At 45.4% G+C, this 24,653-nt stretch overlaps 1 protein-coding gene across 5 annotated transcripts in view; it reads right to left on the minus strand.

Annotated features, from left to right (window-relative positions):
* The window catches only part of KIF6 (kinesin family member 6), a 208,935-nt gene that overhangs the window by 115,855 nt on the left and 68,427 nt on the right, over window positions 1–24,653 (minus strand). For all 5 annotated transcript variants that reach the window (XM_029046860.2, XM_029046859.2, XM_029046864.2 and 2 more), the window contains one exon: window positions 1,708–1,813. In XM_029046860.2, coding sequence (XP_028902693.1) covers window positions 1,708–1,813 — 106 coding nt within the window. The remainder of the gene's footprint in view (window positions 1–1,707; window positions 1,814–24,653) is intronic.

The following is a 24,653-nucleotide window of genomic DNA, read 5'->3' on the forward strand; positions in this document are numbered from 1 at the left end:
CTCTTTCACTTTTTCCTTTGGGACTTTCTATCCAGGCCTCAGTTCTCCTTTCGACATAATTAACCAATCGGCGGCATTTACTGAGCGTTACCGTGTGCGGAGCGCTGTACTGAGCGGTTGGGAGACTATAAAACCACCGGGCTGGTAGAAGTGATCCCTAGCCACAAGGAGACTACCAATCTAGGTAGGGAGACATTAAAATGGATTATGGATCGGGGAAATAGTGGAGGCTAAGAATATTTATTTGTGGGCGAGGAATATGCTTGTTATATTATATACCCTCCCCAGCGCTGCGTGCTGTGATCTGCATAGAGTAAGAGCTCAATAAATAAGATTAAGAACTTAAATGCCACAGGAAAAGATCGCAGCAAAAGGGAAAGGATCAAAATGGAAAAGAGATGGAAGACGCTCAGGAAGTGGCATGGCCTCGTAGAATGATGATGATGTTGGTATTTGTTAAGCGCTTACTATGTGCAGAGCACTGTTCTAAGCGCTGGGGTGGATCCAGGGTCATCCGATTGTCCCACGTGAGGCTCACAGTCTTCATCCCCGTTTTCCAGATGAGGGAACTGAGGCCCAGAGACGTGAAGTGACTCGCCCACGATCACACAGCTGACAAATGGCGGAGCCGGGATCCGAAGCAGCACGGGCCTGGGAGTCGGAGAATCTGGGTTTTAATCCCAGCTCTGCTGTGTGACCTTGGGCAAGTCACTTAACTTCTCTGTGCCTCCGTCTCCTCATCTGTAAAATGGGGATGAAGACAGTGAGTCCTGTGTGGGGCAGGGACTGGGACCAACCAGATTATCTTGTATCTACCCCAGCTCTAGTACAGTACCCGGCATATAACAGGAGCTTAGCAAGTACCAAAATTATTATTTTTATGCCAAATTCTTCTCCTCCGCACGGGCTCCTTTAAAAAACCCTACCGCAGGAGAATCGGGCCCTGGGGTCGAGGAGGGGAGGGTAGTTGTGTGGGCGATTTCCAAGCGAAAGAAAAACCACAATTAAAGGAAATTCTGAAAGGACTAAGTGAGTCCGGAATTTCTGACAACTAAGGCTGGTCGTCGAAACTTGATATAGGGTGGGGATTTTGAGGAGCAAGTCTCCCGCAAACTGTCTGAAATCTTTGGCTGCGGACAGAATGATCAATCGATCCACTGTATTTATTGAGTGCTTACTATGTGCAGAGCACTATCCTAAGTGCTTGGGAGAGTAGTGGAAAGAGCCCGGGCTTGGGAGCCAGAGGTCACGGGTTCACATCCTGCCTCAGCCGCTTGCCAGCTGTGTGACCTTGGGCAAGTCACTTAACTTCTCTGTGCCTCAGTTACCCCATCTGCAAAATGGGGATGAAGGCTGTGAGCCCCACGTGGGACAAACTGGTTACCTTGTATCTCCCCCAGCGCTTAGAACAGTGCTCGGCACATAGTAAGCGCTTAACAAATACCAACATTATCATTATTATTACAATACAAGAGAATTAGCGGGCGTGTTCATCCATTCATTCACTAATTCATTCAGTAGTATCTCTTGAGTGCTTACTGTGTGCAAAGCACTGTCCCGGGAGCCTGGGAGAGTACAATGTAACAATTAACGGACTCGTTCCCCGCTCAAAATGAGCTTGCAGTCTGGGGGGGGGGACAGATATTATTTTAAATAAATAGTTTAGAGAGGAAGGAAGGCCTGGGCTAGAAATCTTTGCTACTCTACCTTTAGGTGCCTAAAGCAGTGGTGTATCTTCCGCACGTCAGCACCGACATTGAGCGTGCACTCGGGATCTCCATCTTCCAGAAAAGTTGCCACCAGCTTCTCCAGCCTGTAAACGAGACAACCGATGAGAAGATAACATACTTCCGGGCTGTAGACCAAGACCAGCCTCCCAGCCCCACACTCCTTCATTACACATCTGCAATTTATTTACGTGTATTAATGTCTGTCTCCCCCTCCAGACTATAAGCTTGTTATGGTCTGGGAATGTGTCTGTCTGTCTGTTATATCGTACTCTCCCGAGAGCTTAGTATAGCGCTCTGCACACAGTAAGAGCTCAAAAAACACGATGGGATGAACGAATGAATGACCATTTTAAGGTACAGACTCAAATGGACCGATTCAAATCCGAGGGGACTAGCTTTCCCTGGCTGAATTCACACAGTGGATCCCCTCCAGCTCCACTCTCATTGGAGAAGGAATCCTGGAAAACCTTACTAAAGCCCATGGAGCTGGGAGTCAGAAGGACCTGGGTTCTAATCCCAGCGCTGACACTTGTCTTTCGGGTAACGTTTGGGTCAGTCACTTAACTTCTCCGGGGTTCAGTTACCTCATCTGGAAAATGGGGATTAAGACTGGGAGTCCCATGTGGGACAGGGACTGTGTCCAACCTGACACACTTTTGTCTACTCTAGTGCTTAGTACAGTGCCTGGCACATAGTAAATGCTTAACCAACACCATTACAAAAAAAGAGATACATGAAACAGAGGACTCAGAGGTGTAAAATGACAGACACAAACACGAGCACACACATGATACTATGTAATCCCTCTCATCTCTTTCAAAGTCCAAAATGCAGTCTCGGTCTTTATTGAACATCTCCTCTTGGCCACCGGCCTCAGCTTCTCTTTCTGGCCTGTTGCCTTCAAGTTTCGGTCCAACTGTTTCCTCTGTGTCTAGTGGTAAATGGCTTGGACTGTAATTGTGTTTATAAAGAAATACGCCTTTGCCTCAAAGCAATTCAATTAGGCTGTTAGGAAAATCTTAAAGTCATTGGGAAATTCTTTTTTTTTTTTTTAAATGGTATTTGTTAAGCACTTACTACGTGCCAGGCACCGTACTAAGTGCTGAGATAGTTACAATTTAAGCATGTTGGACTCAGTCCCTGTCCCACGTGGGGCTCACGGTCTTAATCCCCATTTTACAGATGAGGTAATTGAGGCATAGAGAAGTTAAGTGAGTTGCTCGAGGTCACACAGCAGACAAATGGTGGAGCCGGCATTAGAACCCGGGTCCTTCTGACGCCTAGGTCCGTGGTTTAACCTCTAAGCCAAGTAGACCTAGCATAAGTATAGGCAACAAGAACTGCAGGAAAACCAAAGTGGGAGAAGGTAGGAAAAGGGATTATATGAGAGCTCAAGCATATTTTTCCCATCAGAAATCTAAAAACTAATTTTTGGATGTTGGAGAGAAAAGTCAAGAATTGAATAATGTTGGTATTTGTTAAGCGCTTACTATGTGCAGAGCACTGTTCTAAGCGCTGGAGTAGATACAGGGTCATCGGGTTGTCCCACGGGAGGCTCACAGTTAATCCCCATTTTACAGATGAGGTCACTGAGGCACAGAGAAGTGAAGTGACTTGCCCACAGTCACCCAGCTGACAGGTGGCAGAGCCGGGAGTCGAACCCATGACCTCTGACTCCGAAGCCCGGGCTCTTTCCACTGGGCCACACTGCTTCAAATAAAAAAAAATTAGAAAGCTTGCAAATAAATCACAAGTCAAGAAACACTGACTGGATAGCAAACCTACAGCAAAGAGAGTCGAATGCCTTGGTGTCTTGATTCTTAATTCGACCCTGCTAAAAACAGAAAACAGAAAACCTCTGACAGTCACCTAGAACCTCTAACCCGACGACCAGCTGCAGAGGATTTAAGAGTGAAGGATGATGCTTCTGTCTCCTTCAGCAAATGCAGCAATGAAACTGGTGTTCCATATCTCCCTTCCGCAATTAGGTTGGGTGGAGTTTTCCAAAGGGAGATGGGTCTCCTCTACCGATTTGTTGACTGAGACGTGGAAATTTCCAAAATCTGGAAAAAATCACCGTGGACTATTTCACAACTATGCACTGGAGCCAGTGGGATTCCGGTGCTTAATATTCTGATTTAAAAGCCAAAACCAGATTAGAAGTAGCTAATTCTTATTTTACCACTTCTTAGGAAAAGTTTCTTCAGTAAGTAATAAAGGAAACACTTATGCGAGAAGAAGAATTGCGTGCTTTTTCTTTTAAAAGACTCCCTAAAATGGAGTCTTGTAATTTGGCCCCAAAGGTAAATTCTAGAATTGAATAATCCAGTCGGTCCCGTGTTCGGAGACTAGAACACTGTAAAGTCGAATTGAATAATACGGGAAATGATTCTTCCATAAAGGATAAATCAGGTGACTTCCTTTTAGAGAACCTTAGAATTTAGTCGCTATTCTAGTGGCTTGAGAATTCTTCCGAATTATTCATTTTAAGAAACAAGGTGCATTTATTCATTTCAATGATGGCAAAACAATGTTGGGTTGAAGGATGTTTTAGGGTTCCGATATTTCATATGTTGCTGAATCCAATAATATTGTCGCTTCTCATTAAACCCAAGGGTTTTTGAAGGAATACTCACATTACTGTAATCACCACTTAACTAACACTCCATGCATGCAACCAACTATTTAATTCACTACTGCACTGTGTTCTATCCAAATAGATGCACTTTGTCAGAAGCATGTCGCCGACTTTGGCCACAGCATTTTATCCAAAATGTCCAGTGACGATACATTATATAGGAGACTAACCATACTGCCCTTTCGAGAGATTGGATTCTATATGAATGCCCTTTAATTCATTCATTCAGTCGTCTCTATTGAGCAGTCACTGTGTGCAGAGCACTGTTCTAAGCGCTTGAGAGAACACAATATACCAATAAAAGGAAACACATTCCCTGCCCATAATTCGCAGGGCTTAGTAAAGTGCACACAGTCCACGAGGGAGGGAAGATAGGTATTTAATCCCCATTTCACAGATGAGGAAACTGAGGCACGGAGAAGTTAAACGACTTGCCCAAGGTCACCCAGGAAGCAAAAAGGTGGAACGTGAACTAGAACCTGGGTCCTTTGACTCTCAGTCTCCCGCTTTTTCCAGGACTCTACCGGTCTTTCTTAGGGAAAATGACGCCTAACGCCTAAACGCCATACACCGTCACGATTAGATCACTGGTATCCTCCCTGAAGCTCTAAAGGGCAAACTGGTAAAGAACACAGACTACCAGCCTGCCAGTTTTCTAAAACTGTCTTTTAGATGACACTGCCTCTTTAGATTCCCAGAAAAAAACCTATCCTTTCTTCCAGATCATCCAACCTAGTCAAATAGTATAGCAGTGGTAATAATAACGATTACGGTATTTGTTCAGCACTTACTATGTGCCAAGCACTGTTCTAAGCACTGGGGTGGCTATGAGGTAATCGGGTTGGACAGAGTCTCTGTCCTGCATGGGCTCCCGATCTAGGTGGGAGAGAATTGGACTTGATCCCTATTCTACAGATGAAGAAACGGACGTACCATGAAGTTAAGTGACTTGCCCAGGGTCACACAGCAGACAAGTGGCACAGTCAGGATCAGGAACCACGTCCTCTGACTCCTAAGTCCATGGTCTTGCCACCAGAATCATGCTGCTTCTCGGTAGCAGTAGTAATAATATTTATTATGTTAATTAATCGATCAATGGTGTTTATTGAGCACTTACTGTGCGTAGAGCTTGGGAGAGTACAAGATGACCGAGTTGGTGGACACATTCCCTGCCCTCAGTGAGCTTTCGGTTTCGATTCTAGAGCCTCCAGCCTATTACTGTGTGCAGAGCCCTGTACTAGATGCTGGGAGACAATACACAGATGGGAATTAGACACGGTCTCTGTTCCTCACAATCTGTTGACAGTGTTTTCAAATATACTGTGGGTGAATTATAATAACAATTAGTAGTTATAATGATAATAACGTTGGTATTTGTTAAGCGCTTACTATGTGCAGAGCACTGTTCTAAGATACAGGGTGATCAGGTTGTCCCGCGGGAGGCTCACAGTTCATCCCCATTTTCCAGATGAGGGAACTGAAGCATGGAGAAGTGAAGTGACTTGCCCACAGCCACACAGCTGACGAGTGGCGAAGCCGGGATTCGAACCCATCACCTCCGACTCCCAAGCCCGGGCTCTTTCCACTGAGCCACGCTGCCTCTCTATTATGGTACCGGATGAGCAATTATGTGCCAAGCGCTGTACTAAGAACTGGGGTAGATTACGGTACTTGTTAAGCGATCACTATGTGCCAAGGACTGTTCAAAGCACTGGGGTAGATACAAATTGATCAGGGCAGACACAGTCCTTGTCCCATATGGGGCTCTCTCTCTTAATCCCCATTTTACGGATGAAGGAACTGAGGCCCAGAGAAGTTAAATGACTTGCCCAAAGTCACACAGCACTGACATGAGGCGGAGCCGGCATCAGACGCCAGGCCCTTCCCACTCCCAGGCCCTTGCTCTAGCCACTAAGCCACGCTGCTTCTCAATTAGAGATGCAATACTGTATTACTCATTCTAGAATCCATTTGAGGAAGAGGAGCAATCTGCGGACCTGGATCTTTGGCAATTTGCCTCTCCCCTTCAGGACCCTTGGGTTCGGTCCCAAACCCAGCAGGCCAGGTTTACACCGAGGATGCCTCAGTCAAATGCCAGACCCCCGATGCATAGGGAACAACAACCTTCTGAGGAAAAGAGCTCCCCGAAGGAGAACAGACTAGTACGCAGAGGCCCATTCTTTGCAATAAACCGAAGTAAACACGAATCTTTATATTTCACTCAGATTTCAGGGTAAAAAGGGATAGATGGAAAAACCAAATGGAAAAATTACAATTCATTCGTTATTTACTTGCTTGACCCACATGGCTTTTTTCAGTGCCAGTGAGTATAGATGGAAAAGGACAGCCCCCCCAAAATGCTGTCTCTGAAAATGACAGATTGTTCTAGCCCTACTATGACATGCTTCTGTTCTAAATCAACCTTTTTGTGCGTGTGGTATTTGTTAAGCACCGTGTATCACACACCGTACTAAGCCATGGGATGCCTTTGACCCACATGCAGCTCCAGTCTCGATGCCCATTTTACAGATGAGGTACCTGAGGTTCAGAGGAGTGCTCTGACTCACCCAAGGTCACACAGCAGACAAATGGAGGGGATCACAAGCAAGGTCCTTCTGACTCCCAGGCTCGTGCTCTAACCGCTAGGCCATGACGCTGCTCAACCTAAACTTGAGGAAGCATTCAAAAAGATTCGGCCCGGCAAAATTTTAACTTGTTGCAAAATGAGTATTGACTCAACTTAGCTTTACTAGACTTGTGCTCCATACCGGGAAGGGACCCTGATCCACTTATCTTGTATCTACCACAGCACTTTCATTTTTAAGGTATTCGTCAAGCGCTTACTCTGCGCCAGACGACGTACGACGCGCCTGGGTAGATACAAGTTAATCAAGCCGGACACATTCCCTGTCCCGCATGGGACGCTCAGACTTCATCCCCATTGGACAGATGAGGTAAGTGAGGCCCAGAGAAATAAGGTGAGTTGGCCAAGGTCACACAGCCGTCAGACGGCAGAGCTGGAACGAGGACCCGGGTCCTCCTGACTTCCGGGCCTGTGCTGTATCCACTAGGCTAGATTGCCTCCCTGCACTTAGATCAATGCTTCGCACACAGTAAGTGCATAACGAATACCACTATTATTATTATTATTAATGTGATTAATAATTTAGGATAAATACACATTTATAATGATTATTTTTAATGCCTCCTCCTTTTTCTGCTCCTTTCCTACCCTCCCTGGCTCCAGAAAAACAACCAGAATTCCCAAGGTTGTCTGCAGCCAGCACCCTAGGGATTCCTTTATGCTAAATCGCAAGCGATCCCGCTTGAATTCAAGCCAAAGCTTTCTTCTTCCATCCTCAATAGAGCCCAAGAGACAGCCTCCTCTCATTCAGGGCTTAGAACAGTGCTTGGCACACAGTAAGCCCTTAACAAATACCATTATTAGCATTAAAAATCCTTCGGATAAAAAGGCCGACCAGGGCGAGGGGCCATTTCTGACTAATAGGGAAGGCTCGCGAAGCTGCTGCCCGAGGCCGATTCCGAACTCCGTTCTGCTCTCCTCGTTCTCCCTCTCTTCCTTCATTCCCCACGATACACACAAACACACACACACACAAACCCACCCCACCTCTCAACACCCACTTCAACCAATGCCTGCAGGTGACCCCAGGCACGTGCTGAATCGTGGAGCAAACAGTGAAACCATTCCACTTTTGCCACTTGCCATCCTATAGAACCGTTTCTGTCCTAACTGCGGTTCCCCCATTTAATCTTCCAACGCAGATGAGGCTTATGGTGAACAGTGGATCTTTCTGGGAAACGCTGAAACGAAACATTATTAAAAACTTCCATCTTATGGGAAACTATTCAAGAATGACTCATCGAGAAGAACTCTGGACTTCATTCTTTGGGAAATCCTCCATCGGGCTGTGCCCGTCGGGATTTTTCTTTTCCATCAAGTCCCAATGCCTCGTGTAGCCCCTTTTCCCAAACAATAAGGGCTATCCAAATGGGTAAAAAACAATCCCATGGACTGACAGAGTGAAAGATGTCGAAATCTTCAAAAAATCAGGTTTTCACTTGGATAGGGAGGAAATCCCCTAAACCTCAGATAAGGAAGTAAAACTTTATTTTTTAAGGAGAAGGGAGTTGACTAACTTTGAGAGACAGCTACTGACTAGTTCTGGAGGGCAGGATCAGGATGGGATGAACAGTTGTGTAATGCTATTTCCTGTGTTTATAAACTCAGGATTGATTTATTAGAGGCTTTCCGCTAACGCTTTAAGTTTCAAATGTCGTAACGTGTTCAAGTCGAGACCACGGTAGTCCATAAGATAGATGAATTTAGGGCAACAATTTCTGCATTCTAATTTGGCAGATAAATAGAAATAAAGGGGCTTGGAAAACCACATGTCTTCCCTTATGGGGGGGGGGAGGGGGGTGAGCTACATGAACGAGGTTTATCTCTGTGCCCTAGTTTATATTTCATAGGTTAGCGACCTCTAAGATAACTTCAACCACAAAACTCTGAGGAATTTAGCTATTGGAATTTTCTTCCAATCTTATCTGCTGTGGTTATTTCAGCACGGAGGCTCTTCAATTAAAGCAAGCACCAGTCAGCTTACACCCAACGTCGAACCCCGTGGATCAACAGCGATGGGTAAACATTTCTCTGGATGCGTTATCATCGGCCCCATTTCGCTGGAGTCGCTCTAAGAACACGGTGGTGGAATCTACTTTCTGAAACTCTTAACAGTTAATCTCTCTTTTCCTTATTAGACGCGCTAGCTAAGCCTATTCTGTTTTCCCTCTTGTTATGAGTTTCCTTTTAATCACAGGGCTGCTCTATGGCAGACAGCTGGAACATAGTTCCAGGCTGCTGAAAAGGCTGACGACACACATATGGAGTCCTAATTAAGCCAACTCAGGACTCCCGCTTTAGCCTAATGATACTTTGCCATCTATAGCCCCGTCATTTGAGAAACAGCATGGCGTAGTGGATAGAGCATGGGCGGCGGCGGGGGGGGGGGGGAGGTCAGAAAGTGGTGGGTTGTAATTCTGATTCCCCCACTTGCCCGCTGTGTGACTTTGGGTACGTCTCTCAACTTCTCTGTGCCTCCATTACCTAATGTGTAAAACGGAGATCGAGGCTGGGTGCCCCTGGTGAGACAGGGACCGCGTCCGACCGATTTGCTTGTATCCACCCCGGCGCTTAGTAGAAATACCATACTTATCATTACTTTGGTCTTATTAGCAAATATTCACTAAAAGTGACCAAATACGCAGCTTCTTCTTTCTTCTGGGGGAGGCCCCGTTTAATTACGGAACAGCTCGAGGAGGAGGATGTGGACCTTGTGTGGGAGTTAGGACTCACCATCACAGAGAAAGTTTAACAGCACTGCAGCTCTTCGAGAGTGTCATGACACAAAGAGGTAGAAAGGAAAATGCTGCCAGATGTCACAGACAACAAACAGGGCAGCTCAACCAAGCGGTCAGGGTGTCTCTTCTAAACAGGGAACAGATTGGATAGGACAGGATCTATCAGACAGCCCCCGTCACCCTGACAGTGATGGGTAATTTCATCAGAGTGCCTCTAACTCTGTTTTTTGTTTGTTTTTACGGTATTTAAGTGCTGACTAATAATAACACTTAGGGTATTTGTTAAGCACTTACTATGTGCCGGGCACCGTACTAAGCGCCGGGGTAGATACAAGCGAATCGGGTTGCACCCAGTCCCTGGCCCACATGGGGCTCGCAGTCTCAATCCCCGTTTCACGGACGAGGTAACCCAGGTCCGGAGAAGTGAAATGACTTGCCCGAGGTCACGCCGCAGACAAGTGGCAGAGCCGGGATGAGGACCCAGATCCCTCCGACTCCCCGGGCCGCACTCTATCCACTAGGCCGCGCTATTTCTCTGTGTCGTCCAACCCATTCCACCGTGTTGTGGTTGGAAAACCTTGAAGGAATTCTCAGGGCACTCAAATCCGCTGCTCAGACCCCCTCGTCCGCTGACGGCATCACACGGTTTTGCGAGGTAGGCAACGGGGACATCCCATTTGCCTGAGTCCTTAGGAGACAAACCTGGACTTCCTACAGAGTCACTGCTGAGTAGGCTTGGCCAAAGGAACGTAGTACAGAAGAGAAAGATACTTCTCTTCACTGGATAGTGAGAACCGCGCCAGCATGGCCGAGTGGTTAAAGCCAACGTTGGACTTACGACCCAGTGACATAATAATAATAATGATGTTGGTATTTGTTAAGCGCTTACTATGGGCAGAGCACCGTTCTAACCGCTGGAGGAGATACAGGGTCATCAGGTCGTCCCACGTGAGGCTCACGGTCTTCATCCCCATTTTACAGATGAGGTCACTGAGGCACAGAGAAGTAAAGTGACTTGCCCACAGTCACACAACTGACAAGTGGCAGAGTCTGGATTCGAACCCATGACCTCTGACTCCCAAGCCCGGGCTCTTTCCACTGAGCCACGCTGCAAACCCCACACCCGGTAACTTCCTCTAGACTGTGAGCTCGTTGAGGGCGGGGAATGCATCGGTTTGTTGTCATATTGTTCTCTCCCAAGCGCTTAGGTCAGTGCTTTGCGCACAGTAAGCGCTCAGTAAATATGATTGAATGAATGCTATGTAACAAGTTAACAAACACCCAGGTTCCTATTACACCTAGCCCTGTTCCAATAAATTCTGCTCTCTGCACCTTCTCAGCTCAGCCACTCCTTAGCTGTGTGACCTTGGGCAAGTCACTTAACTTCTCTATGTCTCAGGCACCTCATCTGTAAAGTGGGGATTAAGACTGTGAGCCCCAGGTGGGTCAGGGACTCTGTCCGGCCCGATGATCTTGCATCTAACCCAGCGTTTAGTACAGCGTCTGATGTAGTTCTGAAGCAGCGTGGCTCAGTGGAAAGAGCCCGGGCTTCGGAGTCAGAGGTCATGGGTTCGACTCCCGGCTCTGCCACTTGTCAGCTGGGTGACTGGGGGCGAGTCACTTCACTTCTCTGTGCCTCAGTGACCTCATCTGGAAAATGGGGACTAACTGTGAGCCTCACGTGGGACGACCTGATTCCCCTGTATCTACCCCAGTGCTTAGAACAGTGCTCTGCACATAGTAAGCGCTTAACAAACACCAACGTTATTATTATTATTATGTAGTAAATGCTTAACAAACAGCACAGTTGTTATTTCCTATATCTTTTCTGCTACAAAGATTATATCTTCTGTGAGAGTGGGTGCTTGGGTCTGAAGCCACTGTGGTGCACAGAGCGGATCATAACCTTGAGCAACAAGTTCAGGAGGTGTCTGGCATCAGTTGTGGCTACCAGGCTACCAAAGAGGGCTAGGAATGACCCTGACCCAATCTGCCAAGCAAAAAAGCCTCGGATTTAAAATGTATCTTTTTCTAAATGGTATTTGTTAAGCACTTACTGTGCGTCAGGCCAAGTGCTGGGGTGGATACCAGCTAAATCAGGTAGAACACGGTCAGTGTCCCCTATGGGGCTCGAAGTCTTAATCCCCATTTTATAGATGAGGTAACTGAGGCACAGGGAATTGATGTGACTTGTCCAAGGTCACACAGCAGACAGGCGGCAGAGCCGGGACTAGACTCCCAGGCCTGTGCTCTGTCCAATTCGAAGAGAAGATACAAGCCTAAATCCTGTCCTCCCTGAGTTGTAGAGATTCACCTCTTAGAAATATCTGCTACTTAGACATCCGTACGGCTTTTCCTTAATGTATGGAAAAAGGAGGAAATGCCAGAGGATTTCAGAGGTGTATTCATTATGAAGGCTTTCCCAAAGAGCAAAAAAATGGACTGGAAACTCTTGTAGCATCTCCCTGTCCATGTTGCTTGAAAGAGCCATTGAGTAATATCACTGACGATGCCCTCTCAAAATCTTAATGTGGTTTTACACCGCCATGATGAATGTGGCATTTGTTAAAGACTTACTCTGGGCCAAGCACTAAACAAAACGCTATGGTGAATATTCATTCATTCAACAGTATTCATTGCGCGCTTTCTACGTGCAGAGCACCGTACTAAGCGCTTGGAACGGACAAATCGGTAACAGATAGAGACATATGAGATAATCAGATCAGACACGGTCCCTGTCCCGGTTGGGGCTCACACATGAAGGAGGAGGAAGAACCCTCAATTTGCAGATGAGGAAGGTGAGGCCCAGAGAAGTGAAATGACCTGGTCGAAGACACACAATCAGGCAAATGGCAGAGCCGGCATTAGAACCCAGGTCCTCTGACTCCCAGGACCGTGATCTTTCTACTAGGTCACGCTGCTTCTCACAGTGGATAAAGTCTTTGTTCTTCTTTATCTGCCTCTCAGCATTCGTAGATCACAAAAGAGGACTTTCATTTATCCAGTCGTATTTATTGAGCCCTTACTGTGTGCAGAGCACCGTAGTAGGGACCTGGGAGACTTCGATACAACGACAAACAGATACATTCCCTGCCCACAAGGAGCTGGTAGTCTAGACATCAATACAAACAAATGATAGATACATAAATGCTGTGGGCTGGGAGGGGGGAAAAACACAGGGAACAAGTTAGGGAGAGGCAGAAGAGTTTTGAAAAGAGCCACATCAGCGGACAAGCTTGGGCTCTGGAAGCCTCTAAATCACTTCGGGTCTCTTTAAAGCTTCTCCAAGATCCCAAGAGCATTGCACGACTATGCCAATTATGTAAATATTGTCATTTACATAAGAATTGAAAGTATTTCAGATGAACTTTTCACCTACCCCAAAGGAGTAGATGCTCCCTGGCCAGGGAATGTGCATACCAATTCTGATTGTCCTTTCCCAAAAGTTGAATACAACACTCTTCACATCTCGGAGTGCTCAATAAATACCACCGATCGATGAATCCCGTGAAGCAGAGTGATGCCATGCGCCAAGTTCCAGTCAACCTCTTCTGTGTAGTCATAACTGAGGACATGCGTACAAGTTATGTACATAGCTTTACATTTTACATTATAAATTATTTAGCTGTATTAACGTCCCTCTCCCCTTCTAGACTGAGAGCTCGGTTTTGGCAGGGAACGTGTCCACCAAATCTGTCTCAGTGTACTCGCCCAAGCACTCAGTACAGTGCTCCTCACATAGTAAGTGCTCACTAAATAGCACCGACACACAACCCACGAACTGGAGTTCATTTGGGAAAGAGCACGGGCCTGAGGGCAGGGGGGTGTCAGAGGACCTGGGTTCTAATCCCGGCCCCACCACGTGGGCAAATCACTTAATTTCTCTGCACCTCAGTTACCCTAACTCTAGCAAGGATCTTTTTGCGGTTAGCAAACAGCTAAAACCCTTATCGGATTCATGCGTGTGAATAAATCGGTCATATTCACTGAGCGTTTACTACGTGCAGAGCGTTGTACTAAACGCTTGCTAGAGCACAATACAACTGAATGACAATGTTCCCTGCCCGCAACGAGCTGACAGTCTAGAGGGGGAGACAGACATTAATATGAACGAATAAGTCATTTATAATATAATCATTTAAAGCTATGTTCATAAGTGCTGTGGGATTGGGGCGGGGGGGGGAGGAATATCAAATGTCCGAAGGTCACAGATTGAAGGAAGTGAGGAAGAAAAATAAAGAATCAGAACAAGGACTGTTGCCTTTTTATAGCATGGAAGATTTTGCCATCAGAGCCGAATCAATCTTCAAAGATCTCAGAGTGCAGAAGTTTTTAACCTTTAATATGATGAAGATATCCGAACCTTCCACAATCATCACATCGAGCTTCTCGAGGAGCTTCGCCAGTGTCATCTCCGTGCCCTGCTTTATATCGAACAGCAAAACAAGAACACCGCCAGTGAAATCCTTGACATCAACCACCACCTTGAGATCGACATTTGCTAACAAACCATCTTCGGAGGAAATGACTCCCTCGAGAAGACGCGCCGCCTAATGGAAAGAGTCCAGGCTTGGGAGTCAGAGGACCTGGGTTCTAACCCCGGCTCTGCCACTTGTCCGCTGTGTGATGTTGGGTGAGTTGCTTAACTTCTCTGTGCCTCAATTCCCTCATCTGCAAAATGGGGATCGAATACTTAATAATAATATAATAACGTTGGTATTTGTTAAGCGCTTACTAGGTGCAGAGCACTGTTCTAAGCGTTGGGGTAGACACAAAGGAGTCAGGTTGTCCCACGTGGGGTTCACAGTCTTAATCCTCATTTTACAGATGAGGTAACTGAGGCACAGAGAAGTTAGGTGACTTGCCCACGGTCACACAGCTGACAGGTGGTGGAGCCGGCATTCGAACCCATGACCTCTGACTCCAAAGCCCGTGCTCTTTCCACTGAGCCACGCTGCTTCTCCAATTGAAGAATAGAACAAGAATAGAAAAGAACAAGAATACTTGTTCTCCCTCAGACTCTGAGCCACACATGTGGGACCTGATTAGCTCAGATCTCCCCCAGCAATGAGTACAGTGTTTAGCCCATAGTAAGTGCTTAACAAACACCACACTTATCATTACTGACAACTCATTCAGGTGATCGTTTCTGAGTGAGCTGGAGAATAGCGATGACAAGCAAAGAGGGGGGAAAATGCATTTTTAAGAAAGAGCTAAGGACAACATCAGAACGTGTGGCACGGTTAGCACACCGCTATGAGAAGTGGAGTTTGATCGCCTCTCCGGAAGGCAGAATTCAGAGTGACTCTTTTAGAACAGAGGCTTAAAGAGATCATGAAACGTGGGGTAGGAGGAGGAATAGTACCAAATGCTGCTAACAGCAAATGCAGCATTACAACCGCGGCCAATCTTAGACATTCATTCATTAATTCGCATTTATTGAGCGCTTACTATGTGCAGAGCACTGTACTAAGTGCTTGAGAGAGTACGTTCCCTGCCCACAACGAGCTTACAGTCTAGAGAACGAGTCACGCATCGGTTTCTTCGGCCTCATCCAGGCAAGTTCGATTTCATCACACTACTGAGGACATTTATATGTTGTAATGAACTCTCCCAAGTGCTTAGTACTGTTTTGCAAATAGGAAGCACTCGATAAATAACGTTGATTGATTGAAAATTAATTGAATATAACGCCGCTCTAGATTGTAAGCTCTTTGAGGGGAGGGAATGTGCCTCCCAAGACTGTTGTAATGTACACCCCCAAGCATTTAGTACAGTGCTCTGCACACAGTAAGTGCTCGGTAAATACCATTGATAAATTGATAGAGTCATGTATATATGCAGAGAGAGATTATTCTAAAGAAAATGTTACTTACACTAAACTACATCAACCTACTCCCGTATAACACCAGAATGTCTGGTTTTAATTTCCTTTCTGCCTATCGGTAGATCAATCGGTGGCATTTATCGAGCAGTTACGGTGCGCAGAGCACCGTACTGAGTTCTTGGGAGAAGACAACAGAGTAGGTAGACTTGATCTCTGCCCTTCAGGAGCTTCCGATCACAATCTAGCTGGGGAGACAGACGCTAAAGGGGTAGTGGATTCCTCTTTGTGGTCTGAGCTTCATTTTGGTCATGTCAACCTGGCCCAGATTCTTATCACGGAATCGTGGTAACGTTAATGACTGTGGAGTAAGCTAACCAGGGTAGATCCGTTCCCTGTTCCACATAGGGCTCAGTCTTAATTTCCGTTTTACGGATGAGGTGACTGAGGCACAGAGAATCGAAGCGGCTTGCCCAAGGTCATGCAGTAGATAAGTGGCAGAGCTTGGATTAGAACCCACGTCCTCTGATTCCCAAGGCCCCCGCTCTATCCACCAGGCGATGCTGCGTCTCACGAGGTCGATCTGACAGAGGCAGTTGCCTGGGAATTTTGAACCCAGAACTGAGGTCTGTAGCTTGGACCTCCTAGGTATTTATGGCTGGGTTGGCCTGGCCGAAGGAATGAAATGCAGGAAGCCAAAAAAAAAAAAATTACATTTCACTTCTTCCCTGGCATAGCGATTTGAGGTGAGCTAAAACATCCATTCCCATTACCTTACCCTTAATTCCAATAAACTATAACGGAAAGTGATAAACTGGAAAATATGGATGGAGGGCATATTCCTGTATTGGCCAGGAAATCAATCTGACTCATCTTGCCCATTTTCTAAGTAAAAAGGTTGTCGGAATTTCTAAGGCAGATGCTTGGAACCTTGGGTTGCATAACCTAAAGTATTATTTTTAGAATTACTAGCATACAGATGTCAAAATCCTGGATTAGGAAATGAAAAACAGAAGGCTTTGCGGACACGTCCGGCTTTTAAGAAAGAGAACGGGCATTTGCTTGATAGATTTCAAGAAACAGTTCTGCAGAAATAAGGGTACCTGAAGGAAATAAGGTACAATCATTAAGGAAAACTCAGGCAAACCTTCCAGCCTGGACCTGGGGTGTCCCATAGGCAGGAATCCTGGAAAAAGTGGTGTAAAGGAACCAGGAAACTCTACAGCACATATGTCCCTGTCTTTACCCCCTACCATTTCCTCTATCCGTAATTTATTTCCACTGAAATTTATGTCCGTCTCCCCGTCTAAACTGTAAGCTCCCTGTGGACACGGATCAATCGATTGTACTCGCCGAGTGCTTACTGTGTGCAGAGCCCGGTACTAAGCACTTGGAAGAGTACGGTATAATAAGGTTGGTATTTGTTAGGCGCTTACTAAGTGCAGAGCACTGTTCTAAGCGCTGGGGTGGATACAGGGTAATCAGGTGGTCCCAGGTGAGGCTCACAGTTTTCATCCCTATTTAATGGATGAGGTAACTGAGGCACAGAGAAGTGAAGTGACTTGCCCACAGTCACACAGCTGACAAGTGACAGAGCCGGGATTCGAACTCATGACCTCCGACTCCCCAGGCCGGGCTCTTTCCACCGAGCCACGCTGCGATATAACAGAGTGGTAGACACGTTCCCTGCCCACGACGAGCTAGAGGATCGGGTCCACCGCCTCCGTTGTATTATACTGTCCCTAAGCAGTTAGTACAGTGCTCTATCACCATAAACACTCACTGATTGATTTGAATTCTTGATCCCGGGCATAGAGTTTACAATAGGTTTCAGGATCCTTTGAGAAAATAAAAAAGGCAGCATTGTGCTCATTTGTATGTATTTTTATTACCCTATTTATTTTGTTAATGAGGGGGTCCATCCCCTTGATTCTAGTTTTCGTGATTACGTTGTCTTGTTTCTGTCCGTCTGTCTCCCCCGATTAGACTGCGAGCCCGTCACTGGGCAGGGATCGTCTCTATCTGTTGCCGAATTGTACATTCCAAGCGCTTAGTACAGTGCTCTGCACCTAGTAAGTGCTCAATAAATACTACTGAATAAATGAATGAAAAAGTCATTTAACACAGTCAAAACAAAGGATCTCTCCCTTTCCTTTTTTAGCATGCATTTCAAGAAACCTATGCAGACACACACTAGCCAAAGTTTATATATCATTTTAATTTTAAATACCACCACCGATGCTTTCAGATGCACAAGGGTTGCCCCTGTTTTTCTAAACAAGTTAGGTTTCAGACTTCAGGGATATCTGGAGATGAGTTCATAATAGCTAAGAAGGTAGATTATGAGAGCCACAGCAAGCAATTTTCATTTCAAGTAATCATTTTATGAAATTTGTTCTGAACCGCCTACTTCGCAGATTACAGAGGGATGTTTTTTGTTTTTTTTAAAAAAATTAAGTTTATAAGCAAAGAGAATGTGACCAGCAGCATCATGAACTATTTGATTTAGGCCATTAAAAATATGGTAACCCTAAATATAAAGAAACAAATGTAAATACTAACGGAATCAAAATAATCTAAGACAAATTCCAGAGGAAGACTACTTGTATTGGGTAATAATTCATCCAAGAGTCAAACATTTTTAATTTACTTAGGAATTTAAAAAAACAATGTAAACATGTACTAGTTGCATGGATATTTTTCCATGTCTTACAAGTGAAGCAACTTGAAGATATTATCTCCATTGATTGAAAAGGCCATTAGCCATGCAAACATCTGGCTTGGTGGAGATGGTATGTGTTGAATTGTAAAATGTACCACTGCCCATCTCCCCCTGGACCGTAAGCTTGTTAATAATGTCGGTACTTGTTAAGCGCTTGCTATGTGCCGAGCACTGTTCTAAGCGCCGGGGTAGATACAAGGTAGTCGGGTTGTCCCACGTGGGGCTCACAATCTTAATCCCCACGTTACAGATAGGGTAACTGAGGCACAGAGAAGTCAAGCGACTTGCCCAAAGTCACACAGCCGAGCAGTGGCGGAGGCGGGATTAGAACCCACGACCTCTGACTCCCAAGCCTGCGCTCTTTCCACTAAGCCTCGCTGCTTCTTCTTGTGGACAGGGAATATGTCTACCAACTCTGGCGTATTATACACCATCGAGCTCTTAGTACAGTGCTCTGCACATGGTAAATGCTCAATAAATACCACTGATTGGGTGTGGGCAGGGATTCTCTCTCTATATAGCTGAATTGTGCTTTCCAGGTGTTTAGCACAGTGCTCTGCGCACGGTAAGCATTCAATCCCGGCTCCGCCACTCGTCAGCTGTGTGACTGTGGGCAAGTCGCTTCACTTCTCTGTGCCTCAGTTACCTCATCTGTAAAATGGGGATTAAGACTGTGAGCCCCACGTGGGACCACCTGACTCCCCTGTGTCTCCCCCAGCGCTTAGAACAGTGCTCGGCACACAGTAAGCGCTTAACAAATACCAACATTATTATTATAAATACGATTGAATGAATGAGTGATTCCCGAAGGAGAGGAAGGCCAAATCCTTGTCCTCTGCAAAGTGGGGCAAGCAAAGCTAAACTTCTGGCTACTTCGCAACAGCATTATCCACTGAGTATCTACTAGGGCACTTTCGAGAAGTGACACAGAAATAAATCAAAGCAAGGCCAGAGTTCCTACCCTCCAGAATATTTCACCTAATATGGATTCTTCAAACCCACTTGAGAAAATGGAACCCTTTTCTAATTGAAATGAAAAAAAAAATGGGGGATTTGTTAATGAAATTCCCAATAAAGTTGTAGGCTGCTGAGAATGACCCAAAAAGTGTATTATCTGGATTCACAGGGTAATAATAATAATAATCACGATACTTGTGAAGTGGTTGCTATGTGCCAAGCGCTGTTCTGAGCATTGGGGGAGGTTCAAGTTGATCAGGTTGGATGCAGTGATTAATTCTAAAGCCACGTGCAAACTGTCAAGCACTGGGGAGGGATGATCCTCTGCCCTGAAAATTACCAAGGAGGATCTGTTCTCCCTATGGAAGGTTTCGACCATGAATCAAGGATTTTATTACCAGAGCAAGTATCCTCCTTAAACGATAGGATTTTTTTTTTTTCAGATTAAAAGATATCTGCAGGCATATGACGCTAGATTGTTGGCTTCTTAAGGGCAGGGAGACAATAAGCTCATTGCGGGCATGTTATGCGTCTGTTATATTACCGTGTCACACTACATTGCTCTGCACACCGTAAGCACTTAATAAATATGACTGACTGTTGAATGTGTCTGTCGGCTCTGTTGTAATGTACTCTTCCAAGTGTTTTGCACAGTCCTCTGCACACAGGAATCCCTCGGATAACGTCAGTGATTGTATGTACGAGGAGAGGGGAAGGGAGGAATAAAGACAGAGCTATTGGACCATAGAAAAGCTTTCAGGGTGGCAGATCCTCAGACAGTGAGCCCCATGTGGGACAGGGACTGCGTCCAACCTGATTAACTTGAACCTCCCCCAGTGCTTAGAACAGCGCTTGGCACATAGCAACCACTTCACGAGTATCATGATTATTACTATTACCCTGTGAATCCAGATAATACACTTTTTGGGTCATTCTCAGCAGCCTACAACTTTATTGGGAATTTCATTAACAAATGCCCTTCTTTTTTTTTCAGTGAGAAAAGGGTTCCATTTTCTCAAGTGGGTTTGAAGAATCCATATTAGGTGAAATTATGCTGGGAAATTCGAATGCAAGTCTGTTTTGGAGACAGAATACTCCCTCAACGTAGACACGCCTCTTCGTAAGGTTCAGTTGGAATGCTATTGCCCCTCATTGCGAAGGAGGCTGCCTAAAACTCTCCAGACTAGCAGTTTCTCAGAGGACCAAAAAAAAAAAAAAGAAGAAAAAACCGCCGAGAAGATAAATAAAATACAGAAAAAAAAAAGCCTTCACCCAAAAGTTCTTTATAAATATTATTTGGCTCTTAGTTCTCATCCAGCTGTTTCTTTTCAGAGTATGTCCAGGCAAAGAGACATAAACTAAAATAACTCGATGCTGACATCTGAAATGACCCCCTACTCAAAGCATCCAAATACAAGGGTATTAACATTACAAACTGGAATGTGGGGAAATGGCCCTGTACGTTAGCCAAAGCCTTAGCAACTGCCCTGTGCATTCCAGAGAAAACTACATCACGTATTGGAAAAAATCTTCTCCAGCATCCACTGTCTTCTAGGGTAGACCAAGGACCTGAGTTCTAATCCCGGCTCTGCGGCACATCTGCCGCGTGACAGTGGGCAAGTCGGTTTGCTTCTCTGCGTCCCAGTTCCCTCGTCTGCAACATGAAGATTCGACACCTGTTCTCGCTATTTAGACCGTGAGCCCCACGTAGGACCTGATTAACTCGAATCTACCCCAGTCTTAGTGTGGTGCATGGCACTTAGTAAATACTATAATTATTACCAGAGTGGCCCAATTGCATGCAATGGGAAAGACTGGCTAGAGAATAGTGTTCAGAGTCCATGAAAACTGCCAGGGCATGGGGTTCCCTGGGAAAAATGTCACAGGGAGACTGGGGTACCACTGTCAGCTCTTGGAGAACGGGGATTAGGAACGCTGTGCTCGACACTGCTCTTGATGATGATGGATTCAATGGAGAATGAACCACTGAAGAAGATTTTAGAATTTATCTTAAGGATTCACTGGAAAGGACGGGCTCACAAATGACGGTTTTCCTCTGCGTGGCTTTTCCCATTGTGCTCTCTTTGGTAGGCTAGAAATGGCCATTAAATGGCTTGCATATTTATCCCTCCTATCCTCTACCCTGCCTTTTCTTTCCTCCAAAGACTGCCTGAAATCCCATCTTGCCCACAAGGCTTTTCCCACCTACTTGGGAAACGGGAGAGAGAATTTGAGGTGGGCTTGCAAGTGGTTCAGGGTTGGCAAAAGTTCCGGGATGTTTGATTTTAAATTCCCGGATATAAGCTCAAACTGTCAAATCCACTGGGTTCAACACTCGATCACCTAGGCACTGATTATCCATCTGTGGAATGGCCAGGTCCTTTTCTTCTCTTCCTTCTCTGCCTGACTGTTTGGCTTTTCAGCATGTCATAGCTGAGCAACAAGTCTATCGAGGGCTGGGGAAAAGAAAAGGAAAAACGAAATTCGAGCAAGTAAGAAAGTGTGCTACAGTTCTATCGTGAGTTTTTTCCACAGTGATCTATATTTCATCTGCCTATCTAACCATCTGGATCTATCAGTAGCTACCTAGCCACACATACAGAGACGGAGATAGAGAAAGCTGTCCATTTTGGAAGACGGCGCTACTGATAGTAAGATAAGTGCTATTTGCACTAGTGTGGCTGAAAAGACTCCTATATAACCAATACTACCTTCCACACAAGGGGAAGATTTGGTTTTTTGTTTTTGTTAGGTTAGGTTTGTTAGGTTTTTGTTGTGCTACTGGATTTGTCCCTAACCGGATCCTCTTCTCCAGCAGATGATCGCTTTTCCCCGTCTTCAAAGCTTCATTGAAAGCACATCTCCTCCGGGAGGGCTTCCCTAACTAAGCCCTCATTTCCTCTTTTCCCACTCCCTTCTGTGTGGCCCTTGCAACTGAATCTGACCCTTTCCAAAGCCCCCACAGCACTTATGCACATATCCGTAATTTATTCATTTATTTTAATGTCCGCATCCCCCTCTAGATCATAAGCTTTGTTATAGGCATGGAACGGACCTACCAATTTTATATTGTTCTATTTTGCTCTCCCAGGCGCTTAGTACAGTGCTCTGCACACAGTAAGCACTCCATAAATACGAGTGATTGATCGGTTGATTTATCCCTCTAAATCTTACTGAGGGGAGGGAACATGTCTATCAATTCTGTTTTATTGTATTCTTCCAAGCGCTTAATACGGTGTTCTGCAAACGGTAAGCACTCCATAGACACCATCAGTGATGATCTCTTGCTATCTCAAACCGTACAATCTTTGATCCAGGAGAGCACTTAGCTCCTTACTGCTGACAGCTAGGCGGTAAAACAACAGTCTGCTGCAACGAGGAATTGTTTGGGATAATTCTTCCTCTGGTCTTCATATACTTCCAACTCAAATTAGCCATATAATTAATCCGATGAAAAATGCCATATACACTATCAAGTTCTTTGAGAATTAAAAAAAAAAATTACAAAATTGCACCATAACCTCATTGGAGCAAGGAACTCCACTTCAAGTCACTTTAATAATGATAATATTAATAATGCTTGTTAAGCACTTATTCTGTGCCAAGGACTGTTCTAAGCGTTGGGATAGATACAGGTTAATCAGGCTGGATACAGGCCGTGTCCTACATGGGTTCACAGGCTAAGTAGGAGGGAGTAGAATTTAATCCCGATTTTCCAGATGAGGTAACTGTTGCCCTTGTTTTTACGAGACGTTCTTCCCCTCGACTCTATTTATCGCCATCGTTCTCGTCTGTCCGTCTCCCCCGATTAGACCGTAAGCCCGTCAAACGGCAGGGACTGTCTCTATCTGTTGCCGACTTGTTCATTCCAAGCGCTTAGTACAGTGATCTGCACATAGTAAGCGCTCAATAAATACTCTTGAATGAATGAAAGAGAAATTAAGCGACTTGCTTGAGGTCACGAGTGAACGACAAATGGATGTCTTTCTGAAACATGGACTCTGTCGAAAGGCTGTCAGGACTTTGGCTATGGCCAAGACTGCTTTGATGAAAACAATTATGAGATTAAAAAACAGCTTGCAGAAAAGGAAGAAATACAATATCAACATTTTGCAGCGCGTCATGACTGTGAAAAAAAAAACACAACAAAAAACAAAGCCCTATAAAAACCTGCGACAGGACAAACACGCACATACGCTAAGAAATATGCACAGCTAATGGTGGGAGGCCAGAGGTAAAGAGATCCAGGGATATGCTGACCGCCACCAAATCCATGGCCCCAATCAAAGGACTATGGCATCACTGAAGAGTGATGATCGATCACCTTCATCATAGAGAGAGAGAACTTTACACCGATGGCAAAAACCCACTAGTGAACTCCTGAACAAGCCTTCCGCGGTAATAATAATAACGATAACGATAGTAACGGGGTATTTGTTAAGGGCCTACTATTTGCCAGCACCGTACTAAGTGTGGGGTAGATAAAAGATAATCGGGTCGGACACAGTCCCTGTCCCACATAGGGCTCACAGTTTTAATCCCCATTTTACAGAGGAGGTAACTGAGGCTCAGGGAAGTCAAGGGACTTGCCCGAGGTCACAGAGCAGACAAGTGACCGGGCCGGGATTAGAACTGAGATCCTCTGACTCCCAGGCCCGTGGTCTTTCCACTAGGTCCCACTGGTTCTTGAGGAGGAGGTTCTACAGAGATAGGAAACTGACCAAAATAAGAAGGGCTGACTACAGTTCTAATTTTCGAGGAAGTGACTTGCACAGTCAATCCATGCAAAATGAAAATCATCCAGAGCTGATAACATCCCAGCAAAATCGACAAGCCAGGAAGGAGCCTGGACCTTAGAGTTCCGCACAGACTTTGTCAACGCATGGAAATACCGAGGAGATGCCACAAGATTTCAAAGAGACCACCATAATCATCATCAGTGGCATGTACTGAGCACTTACTATCTTCAAGAAGAAAGGAGAGACTATATTCTGCTCTCCCAAGGGCTTAAAAGAGCGCTCCATACTTACAGTACTTAATAAATACCTTTGCCTGACTGACAAGATGGCTCTGAGCCCTAGATCTACTAGAGAAGACACATCCAGCTTCTTGAGAATTCAGAAGTATTTCCTCGTAGTCAATCGTATTTATTGAGCGCTTACTTGCGCTCGGCGCTTGGAAGAGTGCAACATAACAACACGCAGACACATTCTCTCTCCACGACGAATTTACAGTCTTGACGGGGAGGCAGACATTAGGCAGAGAACGTGTCTATCGGTTCGATTCATTCAATAGTATTTACTGAGCGCTTACTATACTGTACTAAGCGGTTGGAATGTACAAATCGGTAACGGATACAGTCCCTGCCCTTTGACGGGCTTACAGTCTATTATGCCATCG

The sequence above is a fragment of the Ornithorhynchus anatinus genome, chromosome 19, assembly GCF_004115215.2.
Source record: "Ornithorhynchus anatinus isolate Pmale09 chromosome 19, mOrnAna1.pri.v4, whole genome shotgun sequence".
Classification (NCBI taxonomy): domain Eukaryota; kingdom Metazoa; phylum Chordata; class Mammalia; order Monotremata; family Ornithorhynchidae; genus Ornithorhynchus; species Ornithorhynchus anatinus.